Genomic DNA, 27928 nt, shown 5'->3' with positions numbered 1-27928 from the left:
CCACTCTAGCCGCTTTTATTCAACATAGTATTGGAAGTCCTAGTCACAGCAATCAGATGAGAAAAAGAAAGAAAGGGCATCCAAATTGGAAAGGAATAAATAAAACTGTCACTGCTTGCAGATGACATGATACTATACATAGAAAATCCTAAAGATGCCATCACAAAGATATTAGAACTCATCAAGGTATTCAGTAAAGTTGTAAGATATGAAATTAATATACAGAAATCTGTTGCATTTCTATGCACTAACAACACTATCAGAAAGAGAAATTAAGAGAACAATCCCATTTACAATTGCATCAAAAAGAATAAAATACCTAGTAATAAATCTAACCAAGGAGATAAAAGGCCTATACTCAAAAAAACTGTAAGACACTGATGAAAGAAATTGAAGATGACACAAACAAAGGGACAGATAACCCATGCTCCTGGATTGGAAGAATTAATATTGTTAAAATTACCATACTACCCAAGGCAATCTACAGATTCAGTGTAATCCCTATCAAAATACCAGTGGCACTTTTCACAGAATTAGAACAAACAATTCTAAAATTTATATGGAAACATGAAAGGCCCTGAACAGACAAATATATCTTGAGGAAGAACAAAGCTGGAGGTATCACCCTCCTTGATTTCAAACTATACTACAAAGCTACAGTAATAGTAAGGAAACTATCAACAAAATGAAAAGGCAACCTATGGAATGGGAGAAGATACTAGCAAATGATGTATTTGATATGTATCTGAAATATATAAAAAACTCAACATCAAAAAAACAGACAATACAATTTTAAAAATGGGCAGAGGATCTGAATAAACATTTTTCCAAAGAAGACATGCAGATGGCCAACAAACACATTTGGTGCAGCCGCTATGGGAAACTGTATGGAGATTCCTCAAAAAATTCATACCATACAATATGCCTGCTACCATACAATCCAGCAATTCTACTCCTGGGTATTTATCTGCAGAAAATGAAAACAGTAATTTAAAAAATTATATAAACTTCTATGTTCATTATGGCATTATTTACAACAGCCTAGACATGGAAGCAACCTAAACTCTCACTGATAGATGAATGGAAAAAGAAGATGTGGTATATATATATCCATATGTCTATTAATGAGCAATATTCATATATAGGTATATACCTATCTATATATACTCTGCCATAAAAAAGAATGAAATCTTGCCATTTGTGACAACATGGTTGGACCTAGAGGGTATTATGCTAAGTGAAGTAAGACAAAGACAAATACCATATAATTTCACTCATATGTAGAATTTAAAAAACAACACAAATGAACAAACAAAGCAAAACAAAAAAGACTCATAGAGGGAGTTCCCTGGTGGCCTAGTGGTTAGGATTCTGGGCTTTCACTGCTGTGGCCCGGGTGCAATCCCTGGTTGGGGAACTGAGATGCTGCAAGCCATGTGGCATAGCCAAAAAAAAAAAAAAGACTCATAGATACAGAGAACAAACTGATGGCTGCCAGAGGGAAGCGGGTGGGGAAGAGGAGTGAAGTAAGTGAAGGAGATTAATAGGTACAAACTTCCAGCTAGAAAATAAATAAATCATAGGGATATAATATACAACATAGAGAATATAGTCAATAATATTATAATAACTCTGTATGGTGACAGATGGTAACTAGGCTTACCATGGTAATCATTTAAACATCAAATCACTATGTTGTACACCTGAAACTAACATAATATTGTATGTCAATTATAATTCAATAAAAAAAAGTATAGAATATACTGGTAAAGGTAAGTTTATAGTTAAATTCAGAATACTCTAATACCTGTAATATGATGGTGTGTTAGCCACTTAAGTGTAGTGTAAAAGTTAAAGAACAAGAGTATTAAAAATAACTATAGGTACCTTAATTTGTTAACAAATACACAATACAAAAAGAGGTAATTGTGACATCAAAAACAAAAAAGGGGGAGGAGTAAAAGGGTGGAGCTTTTACATGTGATTGGAGTTAAGTTGCTATCAACTTAAAATGGACTGTTTTAGCTATAAGATGTTTTATGTAAGCCTCATGGTAACCCCAAAAGCAAAAACCTTTAGTAGATTCACAAAAAATAAAGAGAGGGGAATCAGAGTATACACCATGGAAAATCACCAATTCACAAAGTTAGGCAGAAAGAGAGGAAAAAGGGAACAATGGAACTACAAAACATCCAGAAAGCAATTAATAAGATGACATTAGTATGTCCTTAATTGTCAATAATTACTCTAAATGTAAATGGATTGAATTCAACAATCAAAAGGCAGAGGGGCTGGATAGATTAAAAAACAAGACCCAACTATATGCTGCCTATAAGAGACTCACTTCAGCCTTAAGGACACACATAGGCTCAAAGTGAAGAGATGGAAAAAAACATTTCATGCAAGTGGAAAAGAAAAGAGAGCAGGGGTATATTATACTTATATCAGACAAAATAGACTTTAAACCAAAAAGGGTAACAAGAGACAAGCACAGCCTCATTCACAGCCAGCAATCCATGCCACACAGTTCTCTCAGTTGGGAACCTCAGTGAGATCTGTGTTCAGGCTACAATTTCCATGACAACAGGTAAGGACAACAACAGAATGGCCAGAATTGCAGCCTAGTCAATCAACTTTATTTTTCTGAAAACCTTACGAAGAATATCTCATGGAAGTATTCCTGGCTCTCGTACTTCAGCCATCGGAAAGTTAAGAGTACCCCCAAACTCTTTTGTTTGACCAAAGAGTGGTGTATAGAAATGGCTGCTCCTTTGAGGTTGGCTTTCTACCACATGTGGATGACATGGATCAATCTGCCTTTGGGACTGGGAGAGTTTCCCAGCTTCACCTGGAGCTTGACTCATCTTGTTGCCTTCTGTTGCCCTTTCTGTGGCATGTTTTCCGTTCTGCTAGATTGCCCTTCAGTGACTGAAAGACGGCCAGTCACCACTTAGGCCTGTTCAGTCATGTAAGTCTTAGTACTAAGTGGGAGCCCCATATGTCTTGATGTCTCTCTCCAAGTTCTGCACTCAACACTTGCCTTTGTCTTAGGAAATTCAGAATTTTGAGTTCCTCTGAGGCATGAAATAAGATGTCTCATTAATAACCAGCTTTCCTGTCCTTGCTTTGCTGTCAGGAGAGAACTGGATAGTAAAACCTATGATTTATTTGGACTGGCTCCATTAAGAACTGACAGAGTGATGACTTAATTCCAGTAATGCTTTATTCTTACTCTGCATTTTGACAATCCCCTCTAGCTGTTCCTCTGCTGGAAGTGACTCTTAGTCACTAATTCTAAACTCACTCCAAGAGTATAAAACAGTACACATCACCTAAAATTTCAGTGGAGTAACCTTTGTCACTATAAAATTTTGTAAGCCTTTCAAAGTCTTTCTCAAATTATTATCAGAAGATTGAAAAGTCCAGACAATTTACAGGTTCTCTTTTTGACTGACTGACTTGCCCTTACAGGTGTTTCAAAAGGACCCTGCAGTTGTACAATGATGAATGTGTTGGTTAGTTCGTTCATCATGGGTTTATTGGGTGTCTGTTCTCTGTCATGCTCTGTTGTAGGTGTTGGTAATTGTTCAGTGAATAAAACAGAAACCTGCCCTCATTTAGTGATGGAAGATAGACAAAAAACAGAGGAAATGAAGTAATTGGTTATCTGAGCATGAGAAGAGCTCATGAGAAGGAGAGAATTGAATTGGGGAAGGAGATGTAGCTTGCTGGTTTGATGGAGACAAGTAGGGAAAGCATTTCAGTTTTAAATAGTGTTGTCTGGAAAGGCCTCACTGAGAAAGTGACATTAGAGCAAAGGTTTGAAGGAGAGAAAGGAGTGAGCCATCTGTATAATGGGGGCAAAATTTGTCCCAGGCAGAGGGAGCAGTGAGGATAGGGGTCCTGAGGTAGGAAGTGTCTATTATATTCCAAACCAGGCTGATGATAACAGCACACAGACATAGTGCTTCCTGCATGTTCCACACTGTTCTGAAGGCTTTATATCCATTATCTCATTCAGTCTTCCATATTTCCCCAGTCCCGATTTATAGATGAAGAAACTGAGGCACAAACAGCTTAAATAACTTGCCCAAGATTAGTCAGCTAGAAAGTGGTGGAACCCAGGCAGTCTGGCTCCAGAGTCTGTGTGCTCAACCACTGCGCTTTGCTGCCTGGTGTTTAATCATTTGGAGATGCAGAGGGCACTGCTCATCACACTGCACTGTGCCCCTTTGCTTTCAGGAGGAAATACTTTACTGATCTTAATATTGGCATTAGTTGTGCTTGTCTTGAGCCACTGGTTTATTTCAATCTACCGAACACTGTGATCTGTGATGATTACTGATCATGATTTTATGTTGGCCATTGAATACTTACCACTCATTTCTTTTTCTTTCTTACTTCATGTTGTTATATTTTGTCTATCATTGTAAACTCCCTTATATCCCTTTAGATATAGGGAATGATGAATGAATAGAAGTACATTTAAAAAGAAGACTCAGAGTCCTTAGAAGTTTGGAACTAGGTGGTTCTGGGAAGAGCCACCCTCCAGCTTGGCCTTGTGTGACTAGGATTCCCATTTCTCCATTCTCCTGGCTATGGCCCTTCTCCTTTTGCTCATACTCGGGGCTCCCGCAGGAACTGACAGGAAGGGACAGAAGCAGGCTTCTCTTTGAAACTCCAGCCTGACTACTGCAGTTCATGTGGCAGTTAGGAGCATGGACTGAGATGGGACAAACAATTCATACCCTGACCACCACCTATCTGGGGTCTGAGACCTCACATCTTCATCTGTAAAATGAAGGTAAAAATAGTGCCTACCTCCTAGAGTTGTGAGGATTAAGTAGGATAATGTTCACAAACAAAGTACACAGCACAGAGCTGATGCATATAAACACTATGGAAATCTTAGCTGTTATTATCATTAGTTACTCTTCTTTAACAACAAACAGAACAAACTACTGTCTTTAAAAACAAACCACTGGGGCTTCCCTGGTGGCGCAGTGGTTGAGAGTCCGCCTGCCGATGCAGGGGACACGGGTTCGTGCCCCGGTCTGGGAGGATCCCACATGCCGCGGAGCGGCTGCGCCTGTGAGCCATGGCCGCTGAGCCTGCGCGTCCGGAGCCTGTGCCCCACAACAGGAGAGGCCACAACAGTCAGAGGCCCGCGTATCGAAAAAAAACAAACAAACAAACAAAAAAAACCACTGTCTTTAAAAACAAACAAAAACCCCTGGGCTTGGTTGAAGTCTGGCTCTCCACATTATCCTGCCAGATGCCCTGTGGGGCTTCTCTGTGGTACTGATCCCTCCCATCTTGGCTCCCAAAATGGATATGGCCTATTGGAAACAGAATAAAACAGGTATGAAGAGTGAATAAAACCAACGAGCACAGCCAGGTTCCAACTTACTAAAAGACTCAGTCACGCTAAAGATAGGGTTTCTCAGAGATGCTGTGAGAGAGAGGACAAGTACCTCTGCTTTGTCAGCCTGTCCTCCTTCCCGCAGCACCTTCTAATTGCTCAAGAATAGTCTAGGCTTCTTACAGAATTGGCATTGACTTTTTAAGGATTACTTCAAGTTATGCAAGAAGAAAATGATCCTGCAAAAGAAGCTCACAAAGTTCAGTTAAATATATTTTAATGAATTGTGGTAGAATGAAAGAAAGGCTTTTTCAAAAAGCTTATATGTTTAATAATTTTTTTTTCGTCCTGTAAGAATGTTGAACCCTGACCTTGGAGTGGAATGGCCCGGTACTGTGGAAAAAACATGTGTGTTGAACCCAACTCTCGGCTCTGCATTTGGAGGCTGTAGGAAGTTCCATCAAGGCCACCGCGTCCTCATCTGTACAATGGGAATAACACCTACCTCACAAGGCTGTTGAGAGGATTAAGTGGCATGGCTCTAGGAACTTTCCTGGCAGGTAACAGATTTTCAATGATGTTCATCTGATTTTTTGAAGCTTTTTCTTCAATTATTTTACTTTCTGCCACATCATTAAAACTGCTTAATTATTCAGGATTTTTTACATCCAGTTTATGGATTATCAAAGCCCTTTGCTAATAAGTCTGTCTCCTGCTGACATTTATTTATTTTTAACATCTTTATTGGAGTATAATTGCTTTACAATGGTGCGTTAGTTTCTGCTGTATAACAAAGAGAATGAGCTATACATAAACATATATCCCCATGTCTCCCCGGTCTTGCGTCTCCCTCCCACCCTCCCTATCCCACCCCTCTAGGTGGACACAAAGCACTGAGCTAATCTCCCTGTGCTATGTGGCTGCTTCCCACTAGCTATCTATTTTACATTTGGTAGTGTATATATGTCCATGCCACTCTCTCATTTCGTCCCAGCTTACCCTTCCCCCTCCCTGTGTCCTCAAGTCAATTCTCTACGTCTGCATCTTTATTCCTCCTGCTGACTTTTAAAATTGCAGTGTAACTGCCTATCAGCCTGTCAGTTATGAGAAATAGCAGATGATTCAACATCAATATTGCTGAATGCCTTGGTAAAATGATTTTATGAAAAAGTTTGAAGCTATAGTTAAAAGGGAGCTTTATTTATTTGTTTATCTATGGACAGATTTTACAAGTTGATAGTTTTCTCATTTTTAAGATTTATTTTTTCTATTTTGTGCAATTATCACAAAAATGTGAAGGTCAGAATAAAATCACTCATTATTCTATTGCCCAGAAATAACCACTATTAACTTTTAATTTTTTTCCTTTTTATATTCATAGTTCTTTTTATGACTTTTTCCACCTAAAAGTCTATCATAAGTACTCTACCATATTGCTAACATTTGAATTACTTTCATACTGGTTATACTGCGACCTACATGATCATTTTTCCTAATTTAGACATTAACATTCTTTGAAACTTCTCTGCAAGAAATGTTTGGGTGTAAGCCTTTGTCTGCATTCCTGATTAGTGCCTGAGGATACATTTCTAGAAGCAAAATTATTGGATCAATATCAGGTCAATATTCTGTGTAACATGTCCTCCAAACTTAAAACCTAGTCACTTAAAACTTAAAACAGCAATCATTCATTTGCTTGCAATTTGGGGACAATTTGTCTTTGCTCCACGTGTTAGCTGGCTGGAGTGGCTTGGCTGGGGCTAGAGGATCCACTTCCGAGGTAACTTTTACATGACTGACAAGTTGGTGCTGTCTGTTGGCTGGGGCCTCAGTTCCCCTCCAAGGTGGGTGTCTCCACTGGGTTCAGAGAGGGAGGAGGTGGAAGCTGCCAGTCCTCTTAAAGGTTAGGCCTGGAAGTGGCACAGAGTCTTTTCCACCATGCGCTCTCCGTCAAAGTAGTCACAGGTCAGATTCCAGAGGCGGGGGAAGTGACAAGGAATTTGTGGCCATATTTAATCTACCATAGTCAAAGAGCATATTGGGGACTTCCCTGGTGGCGCCGTGGTTAAGAATCTGCCTGCCAACGCAGGGGACACGGGTTCCAGCCCTAGTCCGGGAAGATCCCACATGCCACGGAGCAACTAAGCCCATGCGCCACAACTCCTGAGCCTGTGCTGTAGAGCCGACATGCCACAACTACTGAAGCCCGCGCACCTAGAGCCCGTGCTCTGCAACAAGAGAAGCCACTGCAATGAGAAGCCCGCTCACCGCAGCAAAAGAGTAGCCCCCACTCGCCGCAACTAGAGAAAACCACACACAGCAACAAAGACCCAACGCAGCCAAAAATAAAAAAAAAAAATTAAAATAATTTTAAAAAAAAGAGCATATTGTTGAAGGATCTTTATACACATTACCAAGTCATTTTCCAGAAAGGTGCTGATATGCAGTTCTACCAGCAGTTCATGAGAATGCACACTTACCAACATTAAATATTAAAAAGTTAAAAATCTCTACTTATTCAACATATGAAATGTGGGATATCATTGTTTTACTTTGAATTTACTTCATTATTCGTGAGCTTCCATATGTTTGATAAAAATTTATATTTCTTCCTTTGTGAACTGTCTGCTCATTTTGGGGGCAATTTGTTTCTGTGTTAAACAGACTTATAGAATTACATGAGTTTATTACTGACATTGAGAATGGGCCATATTTGTTGTAAATATTCCTTTCATTTCTCTCAGTTAAAAATCAAAAGCCTTTCCCTGTTATTTGAGAAAAAAGTTAGACAAAACTACTTTCTATTAAATTCACATGATTTTTATAAGAGTCTGGCAGCCATACATTGGTCTCAAAATATTGATATATATTATAATAAAATATTTTGGATAAGTGTCAGTTTTACTCACCTAACATGTCAAGAGAAACCCAGGAGATAATTTGATTTATTAATTATCTTCATTTTAGAGGGACTGAACCAAAAAAGAGTTTAGATATCTTTACTGGAACAGAAATGGAGGAACAAAATTGTGTCAGTATACCTTAATTTTCTCTTTATCCCTTTAGCTCTCTGGTAGGCAAGCCCATTAACCTCTCTGAGCCTCAACTTTCTTAACTGTAAAATGCAGATAATAGCAGGTATGCTCTGAGGCTTAGAGAAGATGTTTTTAAGGGGCCTAGCACAGGCAGGGGCCTGGTCTGTGGCGGGCACCATCAATTGTTTGCCTCTTATGTTCTGCCTTGTGAATCAAGAAAGACTTTACTAGGCCTGAATCTCAGAGTAAGTTCTCTGAATGGCTTTCCAGGCCAGGACTTGGATTGTGTGGATGACATTATTCAGCTCACCTCTGTCCATTAGTCAACACACTGGGTAGGTGTTACTACACAGTGCGTTGCACTGTGGTGCAAATCAGGTGCTTTGTTCCAAATAGCACATCACGATTGTCAGGCCACAGCTGGAGCAAATGTCTGTGTTGTCATATGGTATACTCCTTGAGAATGACCCTTGGAGGAGCTTCTCAGAGCAATCTGGTGTCCAATCTTAACACTCTGAGAGTTCCATGCTAGTATTATGACTAATAATACCTTTTACTTGTATGGCACTAGATAGTTTTCACAGGACTTTCATGTGTTTTGTCTCCTTTGATCTTCATAGCCATCCTGGGAGGCCTGCAGGTCAAGGAGTATTATTTCCCTTATATGCGTACGAAAGTCAAGGCTTGGAGGCATTATGACTTGCCTAAAGTTATAAAGCTAGTAGGTGCCAGACCCAGTACCAGAGGGCTCCCACAGGCCCCATCCAGAATTTTTCTATTGGATCATATGCTGCCTAACTCCACCACCAAGGACATTACAGCAGGTGACCCTAGGATGAGGAGATGTATAGGATGGATTTTTTTTTTCTGTCTTCCATTAAAATGGGTGGGTGAGTGTAGTGGTCAGTATGGACTCTGGAGTCATTATCTACATTTGTCCTGGTTCCATCTCTTGTTAGTTGTGTTCCATCTCTTGTTAGTTGTGTGTCCTTGAGGAAATTTTTTAACCTCTCTGTACCTCAGTTTCTTCATATATACAATGAGAATACTGGTACCTAACTTATTAGACTGTTGGGGGTTTAAATGAGACCATCTATGAGAAACACTAGCACAATGCCTGGCATCTCAGTAAACACTAACTAAAGCCCCTGTTCTTACTTGGTGTGATCTGAGAAACTGAAAGCTTACTTCCCTTTAAAACGTCTGCACTGCAAGCCTTCCGCTGAGCCTTGGACTTCAGGCACTGGTTTCAGGAAGCCTCTGTTTGTAAGAGAGCCATCGTCCCTGGGAGAGGCAGCTGTCCGCACTATTCTGCACTGCACTGAGTGTCCTCCACCACTTATCACAGTTTATCAGATTGGCCCTGAGGGGATGGAGCACAGGACAGGTAAACATTGATTGTTTAAAAAAAATAAAAAGCACCCATTTACCACAGTTAACATTTTGGTGTATTCCTTGCCCACCTTATACAACCTTTAAAAATTTTGAATTGAAGGAAAGTAGAATATGCTACCCTCAAATATGCCATTTTGTTGTATCAATTACTTTGGATTAAAGTTACCTAAGAAACAGCTGGTGCAAGAACACTCTGACCCTCCTTTGTACCCCTGAAAGCAGCAAATAAATATCCTATGTGAAAGGAACCCTCCTGGTACCAGGAGGCTAGAAGGCATCCTTATCACCAGAGACAGGGAATTTAGGGCTGAGACGGCTATATAAACAAACCTTGTTACTTCTTTGCTAATTTACTACTCCAGGCCCAAACTCCTTTGTCTTGTCAATTCTTTACAAATTTATTGTTTCCTTGTCAAGCAGGTATAAAACCTGCCTGCTTTGGTCACTTCTTTGAGTCTTACATATTTTATTGGGCTCCTGTACTTATGAAATTAAATTTGTTTTTCTCCTGTTAATCTATCTTATGTCAATTTAATTATTAGGCCAGGCAAAGAAACTGGAAGGGAAGAAGGGAAAAGTTTTCTGCCCCTGCAGAATCATATTGTATAAAGACATTTTGTGATTTGCTTTCTTCACTTCATATTTACATTGTCTTTCCATCTCCTTAGTAATCCTGAAAAACCAGCTTGCATTGTTGCATTGGATTCCATAGGTGGAGACACTGTTATTACCAATTTGGTATGTGAGATAGTTAGTTTTATTTTTATATTATAAATAATGCTACAGTAAACATCCTTTTATGCATATTTTTGAGATCTTCTCTGATTATATCCTTAAAATAAATTCCTAGAAGTGGGATTATTAAATCAAAGGTTATATGCATTTTGAGAAATACTGCCAAACTGCTCACTAGAAAGTTGTATAAATTTACTACTCCCACCAACAGTGTATCAGGGATGAAATCATTCAAGGCCTTCCACATTTTTCCTGACTTTTCTTTCCACCTAAATTATTCCAAATATATTCCTGTATAAAGCCTTTACTTCAGATCTGCCCTCAGTTACTGCTACACTGTTTTGATTTCAAACATCCTTCCATGGGTACCATCTCAGGGCCTTTCGCATACCTTCCTGGAAATGTCTTCATCCTCTTCATCCATCTCTGAATCATATGTCCTTAACTCAAATCCCTAGCCATCTGCAAAGCCTTTCCTGATTGTCGAATTTAGTAAACTACCCTTCCTTCTCTGAAGTCCTTCCATCCTCTATTGTCTGTGCCACCTGTATGTCAGTTGTCACATGCTGCCTAACCTTGTGAATTGTTTTTTTTTTTTTTTTTTTTTTTTTGTGGTACGCGGGCCTCTCACTGTTGTGGCCTCTCCCATTGCGGAGCACAGGCTCCGGACGCGCAGGCTCAGCGGCCATGGCTCACGGACCCAGCCGCTCCGCGGCATGTGGGATCTTCCCGGACCGGGGCACGAACCCATGTCCCCTGCATCGTTAGGCGGACTCTCAACCACTGCACCACCAGGGAAGCCCCGTGAATTGTTTTTTTATGTATGCTTATACTGTTTCCTGAAAGGCTCGTATAGTACAAAATTACACTTTAAAATGCTTTATATTACCCATTACATACACAAATGTAGCTTTGTATATGTAATTATATTGTAATCCGTATATGTATATAATAATATATAGTATAAAACTCCAGTGAGGGATCATAGTGAAAACTTAAGTCACCTTTTGGGTAACTGTCCCACCAGATCAAATCCTCCCCATTGTTTTAGTCACCAACAAAAAACAGGTATCCCTGTCGGGCCTGTCCCAGACATCCGGGAGGCTCGGACCCCAGCCTCTTTGAATTTAAACTTCCTTTGAACTATGCTTATCTAAATTAAAAATGATAGGAGCTCTTTTAAATCATAAAGTTATGAAAAGAACAATCTGTTTAATGTCTAGAATCAGGAATTAAAGTCAATTTGACAAAGGATATATGCATATTGCAACAAAAAACCTTTAATCTGAATGATATAGGAAGTCTAGATACTGTTAGTGGTCAGAAATGATAGCTCTTTTAAGAAATACTAAGATTGAAAACATCTTAATTAAGTCACATTATATAAATAGTTACATAATGCGAACATACTACAAGAATCTGAAAATTCTATAATTTCATGTTGCATTTAGATATAATGAGTGCTTCTTCATCATAACTAGATCATCATAACTAGATCACTAATGATCTAGTTAACTTTCCTGGCAATCTTAGAAGACAAGGTATATGAGAAAATAGTTAAAAGTGATATTCGTAATACTTTATAGAGTCCATCATCCTGCTGGAGTAGCATGACGATACTTTCAGAGAGGCATTAATTGTACAAATGAAGAATCGGAGAACTGAGGAGATTAAAACCTTGGTTAAAGCCATACAACCATAAGTGAGGTTCCCAGGTCTCACACCCAGGTCTGCCTGCTCTTAGTCTAGTTTACACTCAAGAATTTCTTTGCCTTTTAATTTGCTTTATTTTCCTCAAAGCACTTCCCAGCCTCTGATAATATTATATGTTTACTTGCTAACACTCACATGTAAGCTCTGCAAGGACAGGAGTAAAAATTCCTAATAAAAATTGCTCTGGGGGACTTCCCTGGTGGCGCGGTGGTTAAGAATCCGCCTGCCAATGCAGGGGACACAGATTCGATCCCTGGTCTGGGAAGATCCCACATGCTGCGGAGCAACTAAGCCCGTGCACCATAACTACTGAGCCTGTGCTCTAGAGCCCACGAGCCACAACTACTGAGCCCACGTGCCACAACTACTGAAACCCGTGTGCCTGCAGCCCGTGCTCAGAAACAAAGAGAAGCCACCGCAATGACAAGCCTGCACACCGCAACGAAGAGTAGCCCCCAATCACCGCAACTAGAGAAAAGTCCGCAAGCAGGAACGAAGACCCAATGCAGCCAAAACTAACTAACTAACTAAATAATTGCTCTGTTCCCTGCTGTATCCCAGACCTAGAGCAATGGCTGATATCTAGAAGACAATCAATAAATATTTGTAAAATGTATACAAATTAAAAAATAAATCCATGTAATTTCAAGTTTGAATTGATAGCAGTAAGATTGGCTTCTATGGCAGCAGTTTGAATGGCCTGATTCCTAGATCCGAGTTCTTCATTCATTCACGCATTCACTCTGCTTTGATTTTCTTCACATACCTTATCACATATGAAACTTTAATATACACTTATTTATTGTCTCCTTCCTTTATTTTAATATAAGCTCCAAGAAAGAAGGGGTTTTGCCTGCCTTGTAAAGTGCTATATCTCCACGTAGAAAACAGTATCTGGCACATAACAGGTGTTTGAGAAATATCCCTTATCATGAATTAAATAAGTGTATTCATGTAAGAAACATTTGTTGAGCGCCTACTACACGGCTGGAACAATTTATCTTTAGTCTCATGAGGGAGTAAGACAAGTCAACAGAGAATTTTTTTTTTTTTACATCTTTATTGGAGTATAATTGCTTTACAATGGTGTGTTAGTTTCTGCTTTATAACAAAGTGAATCAGTTATACATATACATATGTGCCCATATCTCTTCCCTCTTGCGTCTCCCTCCCTCCCACCCTCCCTATCCCACCCCTCCAGGCGGCCGAGCTGATCTCCCTGTGCTATGCAGCTGCTTCCCACTAGCTATCTACCTTACGTTTGGTAGTGTATATATGTCCATGCCTCTCTCTCGCTTTGTCATAGCTTACCCTTCCCCCTCCCCATATCAAGTCCATCCTCTAGTAGGTCTGTGTCTTTATTCCTGTCTTACCCCTAGGTTCTTCATGACAATTTTTTTCTTAAATTCCATATATATGTGTTAGCATACGGTATTTGTCTTTCTCTTTCTGACTTACTTCACTATGTATGACAGACTCTAGGTCTATCCACCTCATTACAAATAGCTCAATTTCATTTCTTTTTATGGCTGAGTAATATTCTGTTGTATATATGTGCCACATCTTCTTTATCCATTCATCTGTTGATGGACACTTAGGTTGTTTCCATCTCTGGGCTATTGTAAGTAGAGCTGCAATGAACATTTTGGTACATGACTCTTTTTGAATTATGGTTTTCTCAGGGTATATGCCCAGTAGTGGGATTGCTGGGTCATATGGTAGTTCTATTTGTAGTTTTCTAAGGAACCTCCATACTGTTCTCCACAATGGCTGTATCAATTGACATTCCCACCAACAGTGCAAGAGGGTTCCCTTTTCTCCACACCCTCTCCAGCATTTATTGTTTCTAGAGTTTTTGATGATGGCCATTCTGACTGGTGTGAGATGATATCTCATTGTAGTTTTGATTTGCATTTCTCTAATGATTAATGAAGTTGAGCACTCTTTCATGTGTTTGTTGGCAGTCTGTATATCTTCTTTGGAGAAATGTCTATTTAGGTCTTCGGCCCATTTTTGGATTGGGTTGTTGGTTTTTTTGTTATTGAGCTGCATAAGCTGCTTATAAATTTTGGAGATTAATCCTTTGTCAGTTGCTTCATTTGCAAATATTTTCTCCCATTCTGAGGGCTGTCTTTTGGTCTTGTTTATGGTTTCCTTTACTGTGCAAAAGCTTTGAAGTTTCATTAGGTCCCGTTTGTTTATTTTTGTTTTTATTTCCATTTCTCTAGGAGGTGGGTCAAAAAGGATCTTGCTGTGATTTATGTCATAGAGTGTTCTGCCTATGTTTTCCTCTAAGAGTTTGATAGTTTCTGGCCTTACATTTAGGTCTTTAATCCATTTTGAGCTTATTTTTGTGTATGGTGTTAGGGAGTGATCTAATCTCATACTTTTACATGTACCTGTCCAGTTTTCGCAGCACCACTTATTGAAAAGGCTGTCCTTTCTCCACTGTACATTCCTGCCTCCTTTATCAAAGATAAGGTGACCATATGTGCATGGGTTTATCTCTGGGCTTTCTATCCTGTTCCATTGATCTATCTTTCTTTTTTGTTTTTTTTTCTACGGTATGCGGGTCTCTCACTGTTGTGGCCTCTCCCGTTGCGGAGCACAGGCCCCAGACGCGCAGGCTCAGCGGCCATGGCTCATGGGCCCAGCCGCTCTGCGGCATGTGGGATCTTCCCAGACTGGGGCATGAACCCGTGTCCCCTGCATCAGCAGGTGGACTCTCAACCACTGTGCCACCAGGGAAGCCCTATCTTTCTGTTTTTGTGCCAGTACCATATTGTCTTGATCACTGTAGCTTTGTAGTATAGTCTGAAGTCAGGGAACCTGATACCTCCAGCTCCCTTTTTCGTTCTCAAGATTGCTTTGGCTATTCAGGGTCTTTTGTGTTTCCATACAAATTGTGAAATTTTTTGTTCTAGTTTTGTGAAAAATACCAGTGGTAGTTTAATAGGGATGGCACTGAATCTGTACATTGCTTTGGGTAGTAGAGTCATTTTCACAATGTTGATTCTTCCAATCCAAGAACATGGTATATCTCTCCATCTATTTGTATCATCTTTAATTTCTTTCATCATTGTCTTATAATTTTCTGCATACAGGTCTTTTGTCTCCTTAGGTAGGTTTATTCCTAGATATTTTATTCTTTTTGTTGCAATGGTAAATGGGAGTGTTTTCATGATTTCACTTTCAGATTTTTCATCATTAGTGTATAGGAATGCCAGAGATTTCTGTGCATTAATTTTGTATCCTGCAACTTTACCAAATTCATTGATTAGCTCTAGTAGTTTTCTGGTAGCATCTTTAGGATTCTCTATGTATAGTATCATGTCATCTGCAAACAGTGATAGCTTTTCTTCTTCTTTTCCGATTTGGATTCCTTTTATTTCCTTTTCTTCTCTGATTGCTGTGGCTAAAACTTCCAAAACTATGTTGAATAAGAGTGGTGAGTGTGGGCAACCTTGTCTTATTCCTGATCTTAGTGGAAATGCTTTCAGTTTTTCACCATTGAGGATGATGTTGGCTGTGCGTTTGTCATATATTGTCCTTTATTATGTTGAGGAAAGTTCCCTCTATGCCTACTTTCTGCAAGGTTTTTATCATAAATGGGTGATGAATTTTGTTGAAAGCTTTCTCTGCATCTATTGAGATGATCATATGGTTTTTCTCCTTCAGCTTGTTAATATGGTTTATCACTTTGATTGTTTTGCATATATTGAAGAATCGTTGCATTCCTGGAATAAACCCCATGTGATCATGGTGTATGATCCTTTTAATGTGCTGTTGGATTTTGTTTGCTAGTATTTGGTTGAGGATTTTTGCATCTATGTTCATCAGTGATATTGGCCTGTAGTTTTCTTTCTTTGTGACATCCTTGTCTGGTTTTGGTATCAAGGTGATGGTGGCCTCGGAGAATGAGTTTGGGAGTGTTTCTCCCTCTGCTATATTTTGGAAGAGTTTTAGAAGGACAGGTGTTAGCTCTTCTCTAAACGTTTGATAGAATCTCCTGTGAAGCCATCTGGTCCTGGGCTTTTGTTTGTTAGAAGCTTTTTTTTTTTTTTTTTGCAATACGTGGGTCTCTCACTGCTGCGGCCTTTCCTGTTGCGGACCACAGGCTCCGGATGCGCAGGCTCAGCGGCCATGGCTCATGGGCCCAGCCACTCCGTAGCATGTGGGATCTTCCTGGACCGGGGCATGAACCCGTGTCCCCTGCATCCGCAGGCAGACTCTCAACCACTGCGCCACCAGGGAAGCCCTTGTTGGAAGATTTTGAATCACAGTTTCAATTTCAGTGCTTGTGATTGGTCTGTTCATATTTTCTCTTTCTTCCGGATTCAGTATTGGCAGGTGGTGCATTTCTAAGAATTTGTCCATTTCTTCCATGTTGTCCATTTTATTGGCATAGAGTTGCTTGTAGTAAACTCTCATGATCGTTTGTATTTCTGCAGTGTCAGTTGTTACTTCTCCTTTTTCATTTCTAATTCTATTGATTTGAGTCTTCTCCCTTTTTTTCTTGATGAGTCTGGCTAATGGTTTATCAATTTTGTTTATCTTCTCAAAGAACCAGCTTTTAATTTTATTGATCTTTGCTATCATTTCCTTCATTTCTTTTTCATTTATTTCTGATATGATCTTTATGATTTCTTTCCTACTGCTAACTTTGGGGTTTTTTTGTTCTTGTTTCTCTAATTGCTTTAGGTGCAAGGTTAGTTGTTTATTCGAGATGTTTCCTGTTTCTTAAGGTAGGATTGTATTGGTATAAACTTCCCTCTTAGAACTGCTTTTGCTGCGTCCCACAGATTTTGGGTTGTTGTGTCTCCATTGTCATTTATTTCTAGGTATTTTTCGATTTCCTCTTTGATTTCTTCAGTGATCACTTCGTTATTAAGTAGTGTATTGTTTAGCCTCCATGTGTTTGTATTTTTTACAGATCTTTTCCTGTAATTGATATCTAGTCTCATAGCGTGTGGTCGGAAAAGATACTTGATACAATCTCAATTTTATTAAATTTACCAAGGCTTGAATTGTGACCCAAGATATGATCTATCCTGGACAATGTTCCATGAGCACTTGAGAAAAATGTGTATTCTGTTGTTTTTGTATGGAATGTTCTATAAATATCAATTAGGTCCATCTTGTTTAATGTATCATTTAAAGCTTGTGTTTCCTTATTTATTTTCATTTTGGATGATTTGTCCATTGGTGAAAGTGGGGTGTTAAAGTCCCCTACTATGAATGTGTTACTGTCGATTTCCCCTTTTATGGCTGGTAGTATTTGCCTTATGTAGTGAGGTGGTCCTATGTTGGGTGCATAAATATTTACAATTGCTATATCTTCTTCTTGGATTGATCCCTTGATCATTATGTAGTGTCCTTCTTTGTCTCTTCTAATAGTCATTATTTTAAAGTCTATTTTGTCTGATATGAGAATTGCTACTCCAGCTTTCTTTTGGTTTCCATTTGCATGAAATATCTTTTTCCATCCCCTTACTTTCAGTCTGTATGTGTCTCTAGGTCTGAAGTGGGTCTCTTGTAGACAGCAAATATATGGGTCTTGTTTGTGTATCCATTCAGCCAATCAGTGTCTTTTTGTGGGAGCATTTAGTCCATTTACATTTAAGGTAATTATCAATATGTATGTTCCTATTCACATTTTCTTAATTTTTTTCGGTTCGTTATTGTAGGTCTTTTCCTTCACTTGTGCTTCCTGCCTAGAGAATTTCCTTTAGCAGTTGTTGTAAAGCTGGTTTGGTGGTGCTGAACTGTCTCAGCTTTTGCTTGTCTGTAAAGGTTTTAATTTCTCCATCAAATCTGAATGAGATCCTTGCTGAGTAGAGTAATCTTGGTTGCAGGTTTTTCTCCTTCATCACTTTAAATATGTCCTTCCAGTCACTTCTGGCTTGCAGAATTTCTGCTGAAAAATCAGCTGTTAACCTTATGGGGATTCCCTTGTGTATTATTTGTTGTTTTCCCCTTGCTTTTAATATGTTTTCTTTGTATTTAATTTTTGACAGTTTGATTAATATGTTTCTTGGCATATTTCTCCTTGGATTTATCCTGTATGGGACTCTCTGTGCTTCCTGGACTTGATTAACTATTTCCTTTCCCATATTAGGGAAGTTTTCAACTATAATCTTTTCAAATATCTTCTCAGTCCCTTTCTTTTTCTCTTCTTCTTCTGCAACCCCTATAATTCGAATGTTGGTGCGTTTAATGTTGTCCCAGAGGTCTCTGAGACTGTCCGCAGTTCTTTTCATTCTTTTTTCTTTATTCTGCTCTGCAGTAGTTATTTCCACTATTTTATCTTCCAGGTCACTTATCTGTTCTTCTGCCTCAGTTATTCTGCTATTGATCCCATGTAGAGTATTTTTAATTTCATTTATTGTGTTGTTCATCATTGTTTTTTTCATCTTTAGTTCTTCTACATCCTTGTTAAATGTTTCTTGCATTTGGTCCATTCTATTTCCAAGATTTTGGATCATCTTTACTATCATTATTCTGAATTCTTTTTCAGGTAGACTGCCTATTTCCTCTTCATTTGTTCGGTCTGGTGGGTTTTTACCTTGGTCCTTCATCTGCTGTGTGTTTTTCTGTCTTCTCATTTTGCTTATCTTACTGTGTTTGGGGTCTCCTTTTTGCTGGCTGCAGGCTTGTAGTTCCCGTTGTTTTTGGTGTCTGTCCCCAGTGGCTAAGGTTGGTTCAGTGGGTTGTGTAGGCTTCCTGGTGGAGGGGACTAGTGCCTGTGTTCTGGTGGATGAGGCTGGATCTTGTCTTTCTGGTGGGCAGGTCCACATCTGTTGGTGTGTTTTGGGGTGTCTGTGGACTTATTATGATTTTAGGCAGCCTCTCTGCTAATGGGTGGGGTTGTGTTCCTGTCTTGCTAGTTGTTTGGCAATGGGTGTCCAGCACTGTAGCTTGCTGGTCGTTGAGTGAAGCTGGGTGTTGGTGTTGAGATGGAGATCTCTGGGAGATTTTCACCGTTTGATATTATGTGGAGCTGGGAGGTCTCTTGTGGACCAGTGTCCTGAAGTTGGCTCTTCCACCTCAGAGGCACAGCAGTGACTCCTGGCTGCAGCACCAAGAGCCTTTCATCCACACGGCTCAGAATAAAAGGGAGAAAAAGTAGAAAAAAGGAATTAGTAGAAGTAGAAAGAAAGAAAGAAAGAAAGGAGAGAGGGAGAGAGAGAGGGAGGAAGGATGGAAGGAAGGAGGGAAGGAAGGAAAAAAGAAAGAAAGAAAGAAGATAAAGTAAAATAAAATAAAGTAAGATAAAATATAATAAAGTTATTAAAATAAAAAAATAAGTATTAAGAAAAAAAATGAAAAAAGAAGAAAAGAAAAACAAAACGAACAAACAAACAAAAAAACGGACAGATAGAACCCTAGGACAAATGGTGGAAGCAAAGCTATACAGCATAAATCTTTCTCTCAAAGTCCACCTCCTCAATTTGGGATGATTCGTTGTCTATTCATGTATTCCACAGACATCAAGTTGATTGTGGAGCTTTAATCCGCTGCTTCTGAGGCTGCTGGGAGAGATTTCCCATTTTCTTCTTTGTTGTCACAGCTCCCAGGGGCTCAGCTTTGGATTTGCCTCGCCTCTGCGTGTAGGTCGCCGGAGGGTGTCTGTTCTTCGCTCAGACAGGACGGGGTTAAAGGAGCCGCTGATTCAGGGGCTCTGCCTCACTCAGGCCGGGGCGAGGGAGGGGCACGGAGTGTGGGGCGGGCCTGCGGCGGCAGAGGCCAGCATGACGTTGCACCATACTGAGGCGCGCCGTGCGTCCTCCCGGGTAAGTTGTCCCTGGATCCCGGGACCTTGGCAGTGGCGGTCTGGACAGGCTCCCCGGAAGGAGGGGTGTGGATAGTAACCTGTGCTCACACACAGGCTTCTTGGTGGCGGCAGCAGCAGCTTTAGCGTCTCGCGCCCGTCTCTGGAGCTTCTTTAAGCAGCGCTCTTAATCGCCTCTCCTCGCGCACCAGGAAACAAAGAGGGAAGAAAAAGTCTCTTGCCTTTTCGGCAGGTCCAGACTTTTCCCCGGACTCCCTCCCGGCTAGCCGTGGTGCACTAACCCCTTCAGGCTGTGTTCACGCCACCAACTCCAGTCCTTTCCCGGCGCTCCGACCGAAGCCAGAGCCTCAACTCCCAGCCCCGCCCGCCCCGGCGGATGAGCAGACAAGCCTCTCGGGCTGGTGAGTGCTGGTCGACACCGATCCTCTGTGCGGGAATGTCTCTGCTTTGCCCTCCACACCCCTGTGGCTGCGCTCTCCTTCGCGGCTCCGAAGCTCTCCCCCTCTGCCACCTACAGTCTCCGCCCGCGAAGGAAGGGGCTTCCTAGTGTGTGGAAACCTTTCCTCCTTCACAGCTCCCTCCCCCTGGTGCAGGTCCCATCCCTATCCTTTTGTCTCTGTTTATTCTTTTTTCTTTTGCCCTACCCAGGTACCTGGGGGGGTTTCTTGCCTTTGGGGAGGTCTGAGTTCTTCTGCCAGCGTTCAGTAGGTGTTCTGTAGGAGTTGTTCCACGTGTAGATGTATTTCTGGTGTATCTGTGGGGAGGAAGGTGATCTCCGCGTCTTACTCTTCCGCCATCTTCCCGGAAGCCCCCCAGCAGAGAATTTTGACACAGGTAAGATTTAACTGTAGAAGAAGGAAACACAGAGAGACCCCTAACCTGACTATGATGGGTCACAGAGAACTTTCCAGGTAGGATTTGTCCTGAGTCAAGCTTGAAGGGCGACAGCATATGCAAAGGCACTTGCCCAGTGCCAAGTGAGAATATGGCAAAGTGTTGGGCGTGCAAATATTTTGATATGAGACTGGGAGTTAGGGTTGGAGAAGGGGCCAGAGAAAGCTGGAAAGCCAAGGAGCTTCTGTGATATGCTGGGATGTTGGACTTTATTCTGAGGTCAATGGAAGATTTTAAGCAGGAATTTGATGTGAACAGATTCTCTTTATTATTTCACTGTAAGCTTGAGAGGAAGGACAAGGCAGCAAAATCGATCCTCATATCAGCTCCACAAAGTCATCAAGTTGTAGGTTTGACACGACAACTGAGCTCTTCAGTTTGTCAAGCACAGGCATGAGATGGAACTGTACAGCCCAATTAGCCTCCTGCCTGGTTGGTGAAGAAAGCTGGTTATGGGCTCAGCCTTTCATGAGTGGGAGGCTGGGGTGTGCCATGGCTCCATGAAGATGGTCTAATTCCAGTACAGCTCCTGGTGACAGTTTATGGGTATTTTTGAAATGCCTGCCAGGAGATTTCTCACTAGTGTAAAACTTAGAATTAAGTAAAAATCTAAATATCTAAAAATCTTGATAAGCTAGTAATTAATACTCTAACTCTAGAGTGCCAGTGCCCTAAGACCTCAGCTTTTATCAGAACCTCATGCCAGCCCAGGAAATCACACTGTTGTCCTGTCTGTCCTGTAGCTTGGAGCAGGGCGGGAGTTGACCACTAACCCTGGTTCCCCATACCATGAGATCAAAAAGTCATCTCCGCATTTGAAAGAGATGTGGAGTGTGTTCATGGGGGTAGTGGCTCAGCAAATCAGGTTTACTGGAGTCATGGGGCAGGTGGAGCAGGCTGGTCTCACCTCCTTCCCAACTTACCACTGATGTACCAGCCCACCGGCTCTCGTGGGTAAGCTCTCGACAGCCACCCAGCATATGCCATAGTCCTACACTCTTGCCTTCCCCCATCCATGTCATGTGAAAGGACTCTTTTTAATAAATGAGCAAGTGTCCTAAGCGACATTATCCAGAGATTGTCCTTTCCATCTTCAAATCCTGTGACTGGGATCACTCAACAGCACTGTGATGTATTATTTTCAATGAGGTGCCTTTCTTAACTGTCCAAATGCTGCCTGTTTTGCCCCTAAATCAATAAAGTGTGTTGAATGTTTGTTAAAAAAAAAAAAAAAAGTTGGTGACCTGTGGCCTTTTGGAAAGGCCACAGGTCACCAACTCCATGAAGTAGCGAATTGGTCCTTGTTTTGGAAAATCCTCCAGGTATTTATCCAGAAATATATGTTCATGAAATTCTGAAACATCATCATCAAAACCTGCTTCATTGTTAATTGGGAACTCCCACAATTTCCTCTCTTTTGTCCGCTGGATCATCTCTTCAAAACCATTCTGAAAGTGTTGTTCATTGACTGCTGCTAACTGCTTAGCAAATTTTTTTTTTTTCATTTTGAAAAAGCTATTTACTTTTTTCCAAATATTATTCCGAATACATGTTTTACAGGCCACTATGGGTCAGAAACATTCTATAAAAGAAAGCATTTTGATAGACATTGGAAATAATTTTAATAGAAGAAAAAGCTCGTATTTATCTAGATGTGGCTATGTTACACAGGAAGATTTCAGCATCCAAAGTGCAAAGACAAAATGACTACGGCTTTTCTTGCCACTCAAAATATAGACAATCTTCCCTTATAACCTACTCTTAATTGTTAGTTGGGTGCCAAAGAGACGGTACACTGACCTTTAGAAGTAGGGCTTCTAAATGGACAAGGGGGTGGGGGGTGTCAAGCATCAGAATGAATTCAACTTAGGAACAACCTGGCTTTGACCCCAACCAAACCCAAAGTCCAGCCAGAGGCCCATTAGAAATAAATATAAATCTTAGTATCACTTTTACAGGGTTGTGCCACTTAACACTATTAAACCTAATCAATTCAAATTAAAGCTAAGCACACTCCCATTATTAGTTCAGTCCTTACCGTATAGGAAGATAAAAACTCTCCTTTCCCCACTTTAATCATGCATACAATTTTAAGTAATAATACAAATATTACATTTAATACTTGGAGATTTTTTAAAATAATAAGGTGGGTAAGCAGAAGGTCAAAGTGATAATATGAATTAACTTTGAATCTCCAGTTTCTTGAGACCCTATGCCAATCTGTATCAGCAAAGCCTACTTCCACCTGTGTGTAATAGGGAGATAGATAATAGGGGGCCTGTGAATGTATGTTGGGATAGAGGGATCTGTGTCTCTGGGGGAAAACTCCCAGCCTAGTGAGAGAAAATGCTTGGTGAGGAGAGTGTCTGTTTACCCAGCTCACCTGTAGTTAGCCCTATGTATGAAAATTATGATGTTAACTATATACCTATAGTAATCAAGGCTGAATGGTATTAAACACACCCACATAAATATGTCCAACTTTTTAAAAAAAAAATTGAGGTCAAATTCCTATAACATAAAATTAACATTTTAAAGTGACATTTAGTGCATTCACAATGTTTTGCAACCACTGTCTCTATCTAGTTCCAAAACATTTTTATCACCCCAGGGGAAACCCTGTACCTATTAGGCAGTTGCTCTCAATTTCTCCTCTCCCCTGCTCCTGGGCACTACCAGTCTGCATTCCCACTCTATGAATTTACCTTTTCAGGGTATTTCTTATAAATGGAATCACACAATATGTGACCTCTTGTGTCTGCCTTCTTTCACTTATATAATGTTTAGAGGTTCATCCACCTTGTAGCATGTATCAGTACTTCATTCCTTTATATGGCTAAATAATATTCCATTATATATATGTATGTGTGTATATATATATATATATATATATATATATATATATATGTATACATGCTGAAAGTAGTGATAATACCAAATGCCAGAGAGAATGCCGAGAAACTGGATTCCTCATATATCGCTATTGGGAATGGCATAGCCACTCTGGAAAGATAGCTTGGCAGTTTTTTTTAAAACTGAACATGCACTTACCATATGACCCAGCAATTGTATTCTTGGGCATTTATCCCAGATAAAGGAAAACTTACGTTCACACAAACATCTATACATGAATGTTTATAGCAGCTTTATTTGTAATACCTCCAAACTGGAAACAAACTCTGGTACATTCATACCTTGGAATACTACTCAGCAATAAAAATTAATGAACTATTGATACACACAACAACCTGGATGGATCTCAAGGGCATTATGCTGAAAAAAGTCAACATCAAGAGGTTTTATACTTTAAAATCTTTAAAGGTTTTATACACATTTTATAATTTCATTTGCATAACATTCTCAAAATGGTAAACTATAGTTGGAGAACAGATTACTGGTTGCCATGGGGCAGGGATAGATGTCGGGGGGATGTGAAGATAAATGGAGAGTATGAGCAGGATCCTTTGTGATGATGGAACAGATCTGTATCTTGACTGTGGCTACATAAATGTATATACATGGGATTGCATATGCATATAGTGCATAGAAACACATACAAATGAGTGCATGTAAAAATTGATGAACATTGAACACTGTCTGTAGTCTAGTTAAGAGTATTGTACCAATGTCAGTTTCCTGTTTTGATCTTGTGTTCAACATGTTGCCACTGGGGGAAGCTGCATAAAGGGCATTATAAATGTTTTAAAATAAAAAGTTAAAAAATTCCCCTAGATAGTGAGTAAAAATGCTTATAAAAACATAGAAGTATCTGTATTTTATTAATAACTTGAAAAAAAAGGCAATAATGACTTTGAACATAAGAATAGAAGTGTGATTTTAGGCCTTGCTGAACATTCTAGGTGAGTTAGAGGGAGTCCTTGCCCTCTAGGTGCTTACAGGCAGTGGGGAAGATAATTCAGTGAATGGCACATTGTCTGCTGGGAGGTGAGCATGTAAACAACCATATATAATCTCTGAGTCAAATAAATTGAATAATTACAAGCAAAGTGTGGCAGGAATTGAGAGGAAGGAGATTTTAAAGTGGTCTGAGGAGCTGGGGGGAAATTTATTGGAGGAGGCGATTTCTGAAGTGAAGCTTGAAGGATGGATCTGATTCTGAAGTTACAGAAGAGAGTAAGGAAGTTTTTTTTTTATGTATATCCTAGACTTTTTGGTTATTATTTTCTTATTCAAACTTCTACTTTTTCTCCAAACATATTCTTTCATGCCTTTAGCCTATGAAATTAGATGTGTTTATATATGGTAAAAATTCACCATGGGGACTAGCTTGAGATGTTCTTTTTTTGAAGCCCAAAGGGCATTTAGAGTGACTCTGTGGTTCTTCAAAGAGAAATATTTTGAGAGAGAACTTGAAGTCCTGGGTTCTATTGCCATTTGCCTGGAGGTACCAACCTGCAGTCATGTAGCTGGGAACCCTGCTAGAATAAAAGAGTATTTCTTCCGCCCTCATAGCTTTTTCTTTTTTTTTTTTAGATCAGGAAGAACTTGAAAAATGAATTGAAATTGAAAACTAAGTACTGCTGACAATAAAGAATATTGCCCCAGATAGGAACACAACAAATCATTGCAGTTAATAGAGTTTTGATTTTATATATACATATATATATGTGTGTGTATATATATATATATATATATATATATATATATAGAGTGTGTGTGTGTGTGTGTGTGTGTGTGTGTTTACTTAAATTCAAGCTCCAGCCCAGAGGAGCCAAATTCCAAAGGAAAGCTAAATGCCAGATATAAATAGACCTGGAGCACAGGCAGTTTATTTCATCATTTATTGAAATGAGAGATTTACATTTTACTTGGGTTGACCTTATCTTATTGGCAAGTGTTAACTGTATTATTTACCTAGTGAAGTTTTACTCTATTTTGGCAGACACGAATTTTTACTTTAGGAGAAGATTGAAAGAGCCCTTTAAACTATCTGTAGAGAAAAGATGCCCTTACAGAGCCAACCATTAGAGTGCACGTGCAATTATAGAAAGAACCTTGGATGTTTGGCTGAAATGAGCCCTGAAGATCACCTTATTCAATAGCTTTATTTCACAGGTGAGGAAACTGAGACCAGAAGAAAATGCTCCTTCTTCTTCAGAGAATAACTGGTTTTCAAGGTATTCATTCATTCGTTTGTTTGCTCAGTACCTTCTGAGCACCTAAGAGCCACATACTGTTCTGGATGTTGGGGATATAGAGACCTGCACCAGGGAGCTTACCTAAGTGTGTTGGTGAAGGAGGGACTAGATAATTTTTAAAAAGTAAACAAATGAACTGCCCATTTCATCACAGAGTTAGGTGTTGTAAAGAAAAGAATTCCAAGGAGAGGGACTTTCTAATGGGGGTGGGAGGAGCTCAGGGAGGGCCTTTTTGAGGAGATGACATTTAAGCTGAGGCTTGAATGATGAGAAGGAGCCATCTGTGTTAAGGCACTGTGGGAGATTGTTACAGGTTAGAGGAATTGCCTAGGCCCTGAGGCAGGAAGGCAGGTTCAAAGAGTCTAAAGCAGACCAGTGTATAGGGAAGGAGATGTGCTGTTAGGTGAAGAGCTTGAGGGCTGGACCCTTCAGGCCTTGTGGGTCTAGGGGGAGACTTTTGAGGCCATTGAGGGTTTAAACACAGGAGTTGTGGGAGCTGATTTATATTTTAAAAATATTTTGTTGAGTGTGATGTGGAATGGTAGAGAGGCAAGAGCAGAGGTAGGGAGGCTAGCACTGCAGGTCAGACCAGGCAAGAAAGTTCTGGCCCAACTAGATGGTGGTGGCAGAGGCGAGCAAGAGAAGTGAATGGATTTAGGATATATATTTGGAGACAGAACCCTTCGGACTGCAGTTCCTTTGGATGTGGGTTTGAGGACAAATGAGAAGGACTCAGAAGAACTGAGGTTTTTGGCTTAAGCGATTGGGTAGGACTGTCTCCTGAGATGGGCAGGTCTGGAGAGGAGCAGGTTGGGAACAGTGCCGGTGGGGTGAGAAATTATTTATCAGAAAAAAATCAGTAGGTATTGAGATCGAGAAAAACAGGAGTAGATCCATTTTGGCAGAGCAGTTAATAAAGGCCTCACTCAGAAGTTGACATTTAAGGCGAGATATGAAAGGTACGAAGAGCCAGAGAGAACATTCCAGATAGAGGGAACCATAGGTGCACAGGCACAAAGGGAGGAAACAGCAAGTCAGAGGTAAGCAACAGGAACTATTGTGGCTTCAGGGTGGGGAGTGAGGTAATCAGAAGAGTGGTTTCTGTTTTTCATATTGCTCAGGGACAGGTTTAACACTGTAACTTAGATGTGCAAAAAGAAATATTGCTTTTTCTCTCTGTAGAGCTGACCTGAATTTTCTCACAGCTGCCACCCTGAATGAGAGTTGAGACTGAAAGAAGGGACCAGAAATTTAAACCTGCCAGTTTGTGATATATTCATCACTTTCAGGTGACTCCATTGTCTTTGCAAGGTGGCAGGGAAGAGAGGCCCCAGGTCCACACACCAGTTTTCTGCTGCCCTCTGGCTCCTCCTGTCTCCATCTTGACAGGTGGAGCCAGAGCTCTGGTCTTGCCCTTGTCCATCCAGTCAGGTGATGGGGTTGGGGGCACTTTGCTTACCTGTCTCTGGAGAACTCTCAGTCTATTCTCTGGGCTCAGTTGGTCCAGAAGTCTTTCCTGCAGACTCACCCTACTTCCATTTTCTCTGATGCCACAGTTTCTTCTCCCTATGGTCTGAGGATGCCTGTGATTCCCAATTTAAAGCACTTCAGAGTGACCTCATCATTGCTCTGTGGTACCTTTGCCATCAGCAACATCATCTTCTCACATCCTTCATGGGATAGGCAGAAACCTCTAAATTTCTTCTGTGCCACAAGGAAGGCTCTGGGTAATTGATGCTCTCATTACCTAACCGGGCTGGGCTGCCATTTTCACTTTGTTGCATCATTCATTGTTGGGACCTTATGTGGTGACATCTTCCCAGAATTGTGAATGGGAGGTGGT

General features: G+C 40.3%; 1 protein-coding gene across 3 annotated transcripts in view; it reads left to right on the top strand.

Moving 5' to 3' along the window:
- Positions 1–27928, top strand: part of NMD3 (NMD3 ribosome export adaptor) — a 141247-nt gene that overhangs the window by 69703 nt on the left and 43616 nt on the right. For 2 of the 3 annotated variants that reach the window (XR_016393095.1, XR_016393094.1), the window contains exon 18: positions 5718–5922. Coding sequence is in view for 1 of the 3 variants with exons in the window: in XM_089910929.1 (XP_089767055.1) it covers positions 5718–5725 (8 nt within the window). In the remaining 2 variants the exon portion in view is untranslated. Of the gene's footprint in view, positions 1–5717; positions 5923–27928 lie in introns of those variants that run through there. The other variant, XM_089910929.1, reaches the window with a different exon arrangement.

Source organism: Delphinapterus leucas, chromosome 4, assembly GCF_059928025.1.
Source record: "Delphinapterus leucas isolate spDelLeu-1000000601 "Yukka" chromosome 4, BTC_Dleu_Yukka2, whole genome shotgun sequence".
Taxonomy (NCBI): domain Eukaryota; kingdom Metazoa; phylum Chordata; class Mammalia; order Artiodactyla; family Monodontidae; genus Delphinapterus; species Delphinapterus leucas.
The sequence above is the reverse complement of the archived record's forward strand: the minus strand, read 5'-3'. Positions and strand labels throughout refer to the sequence as shown.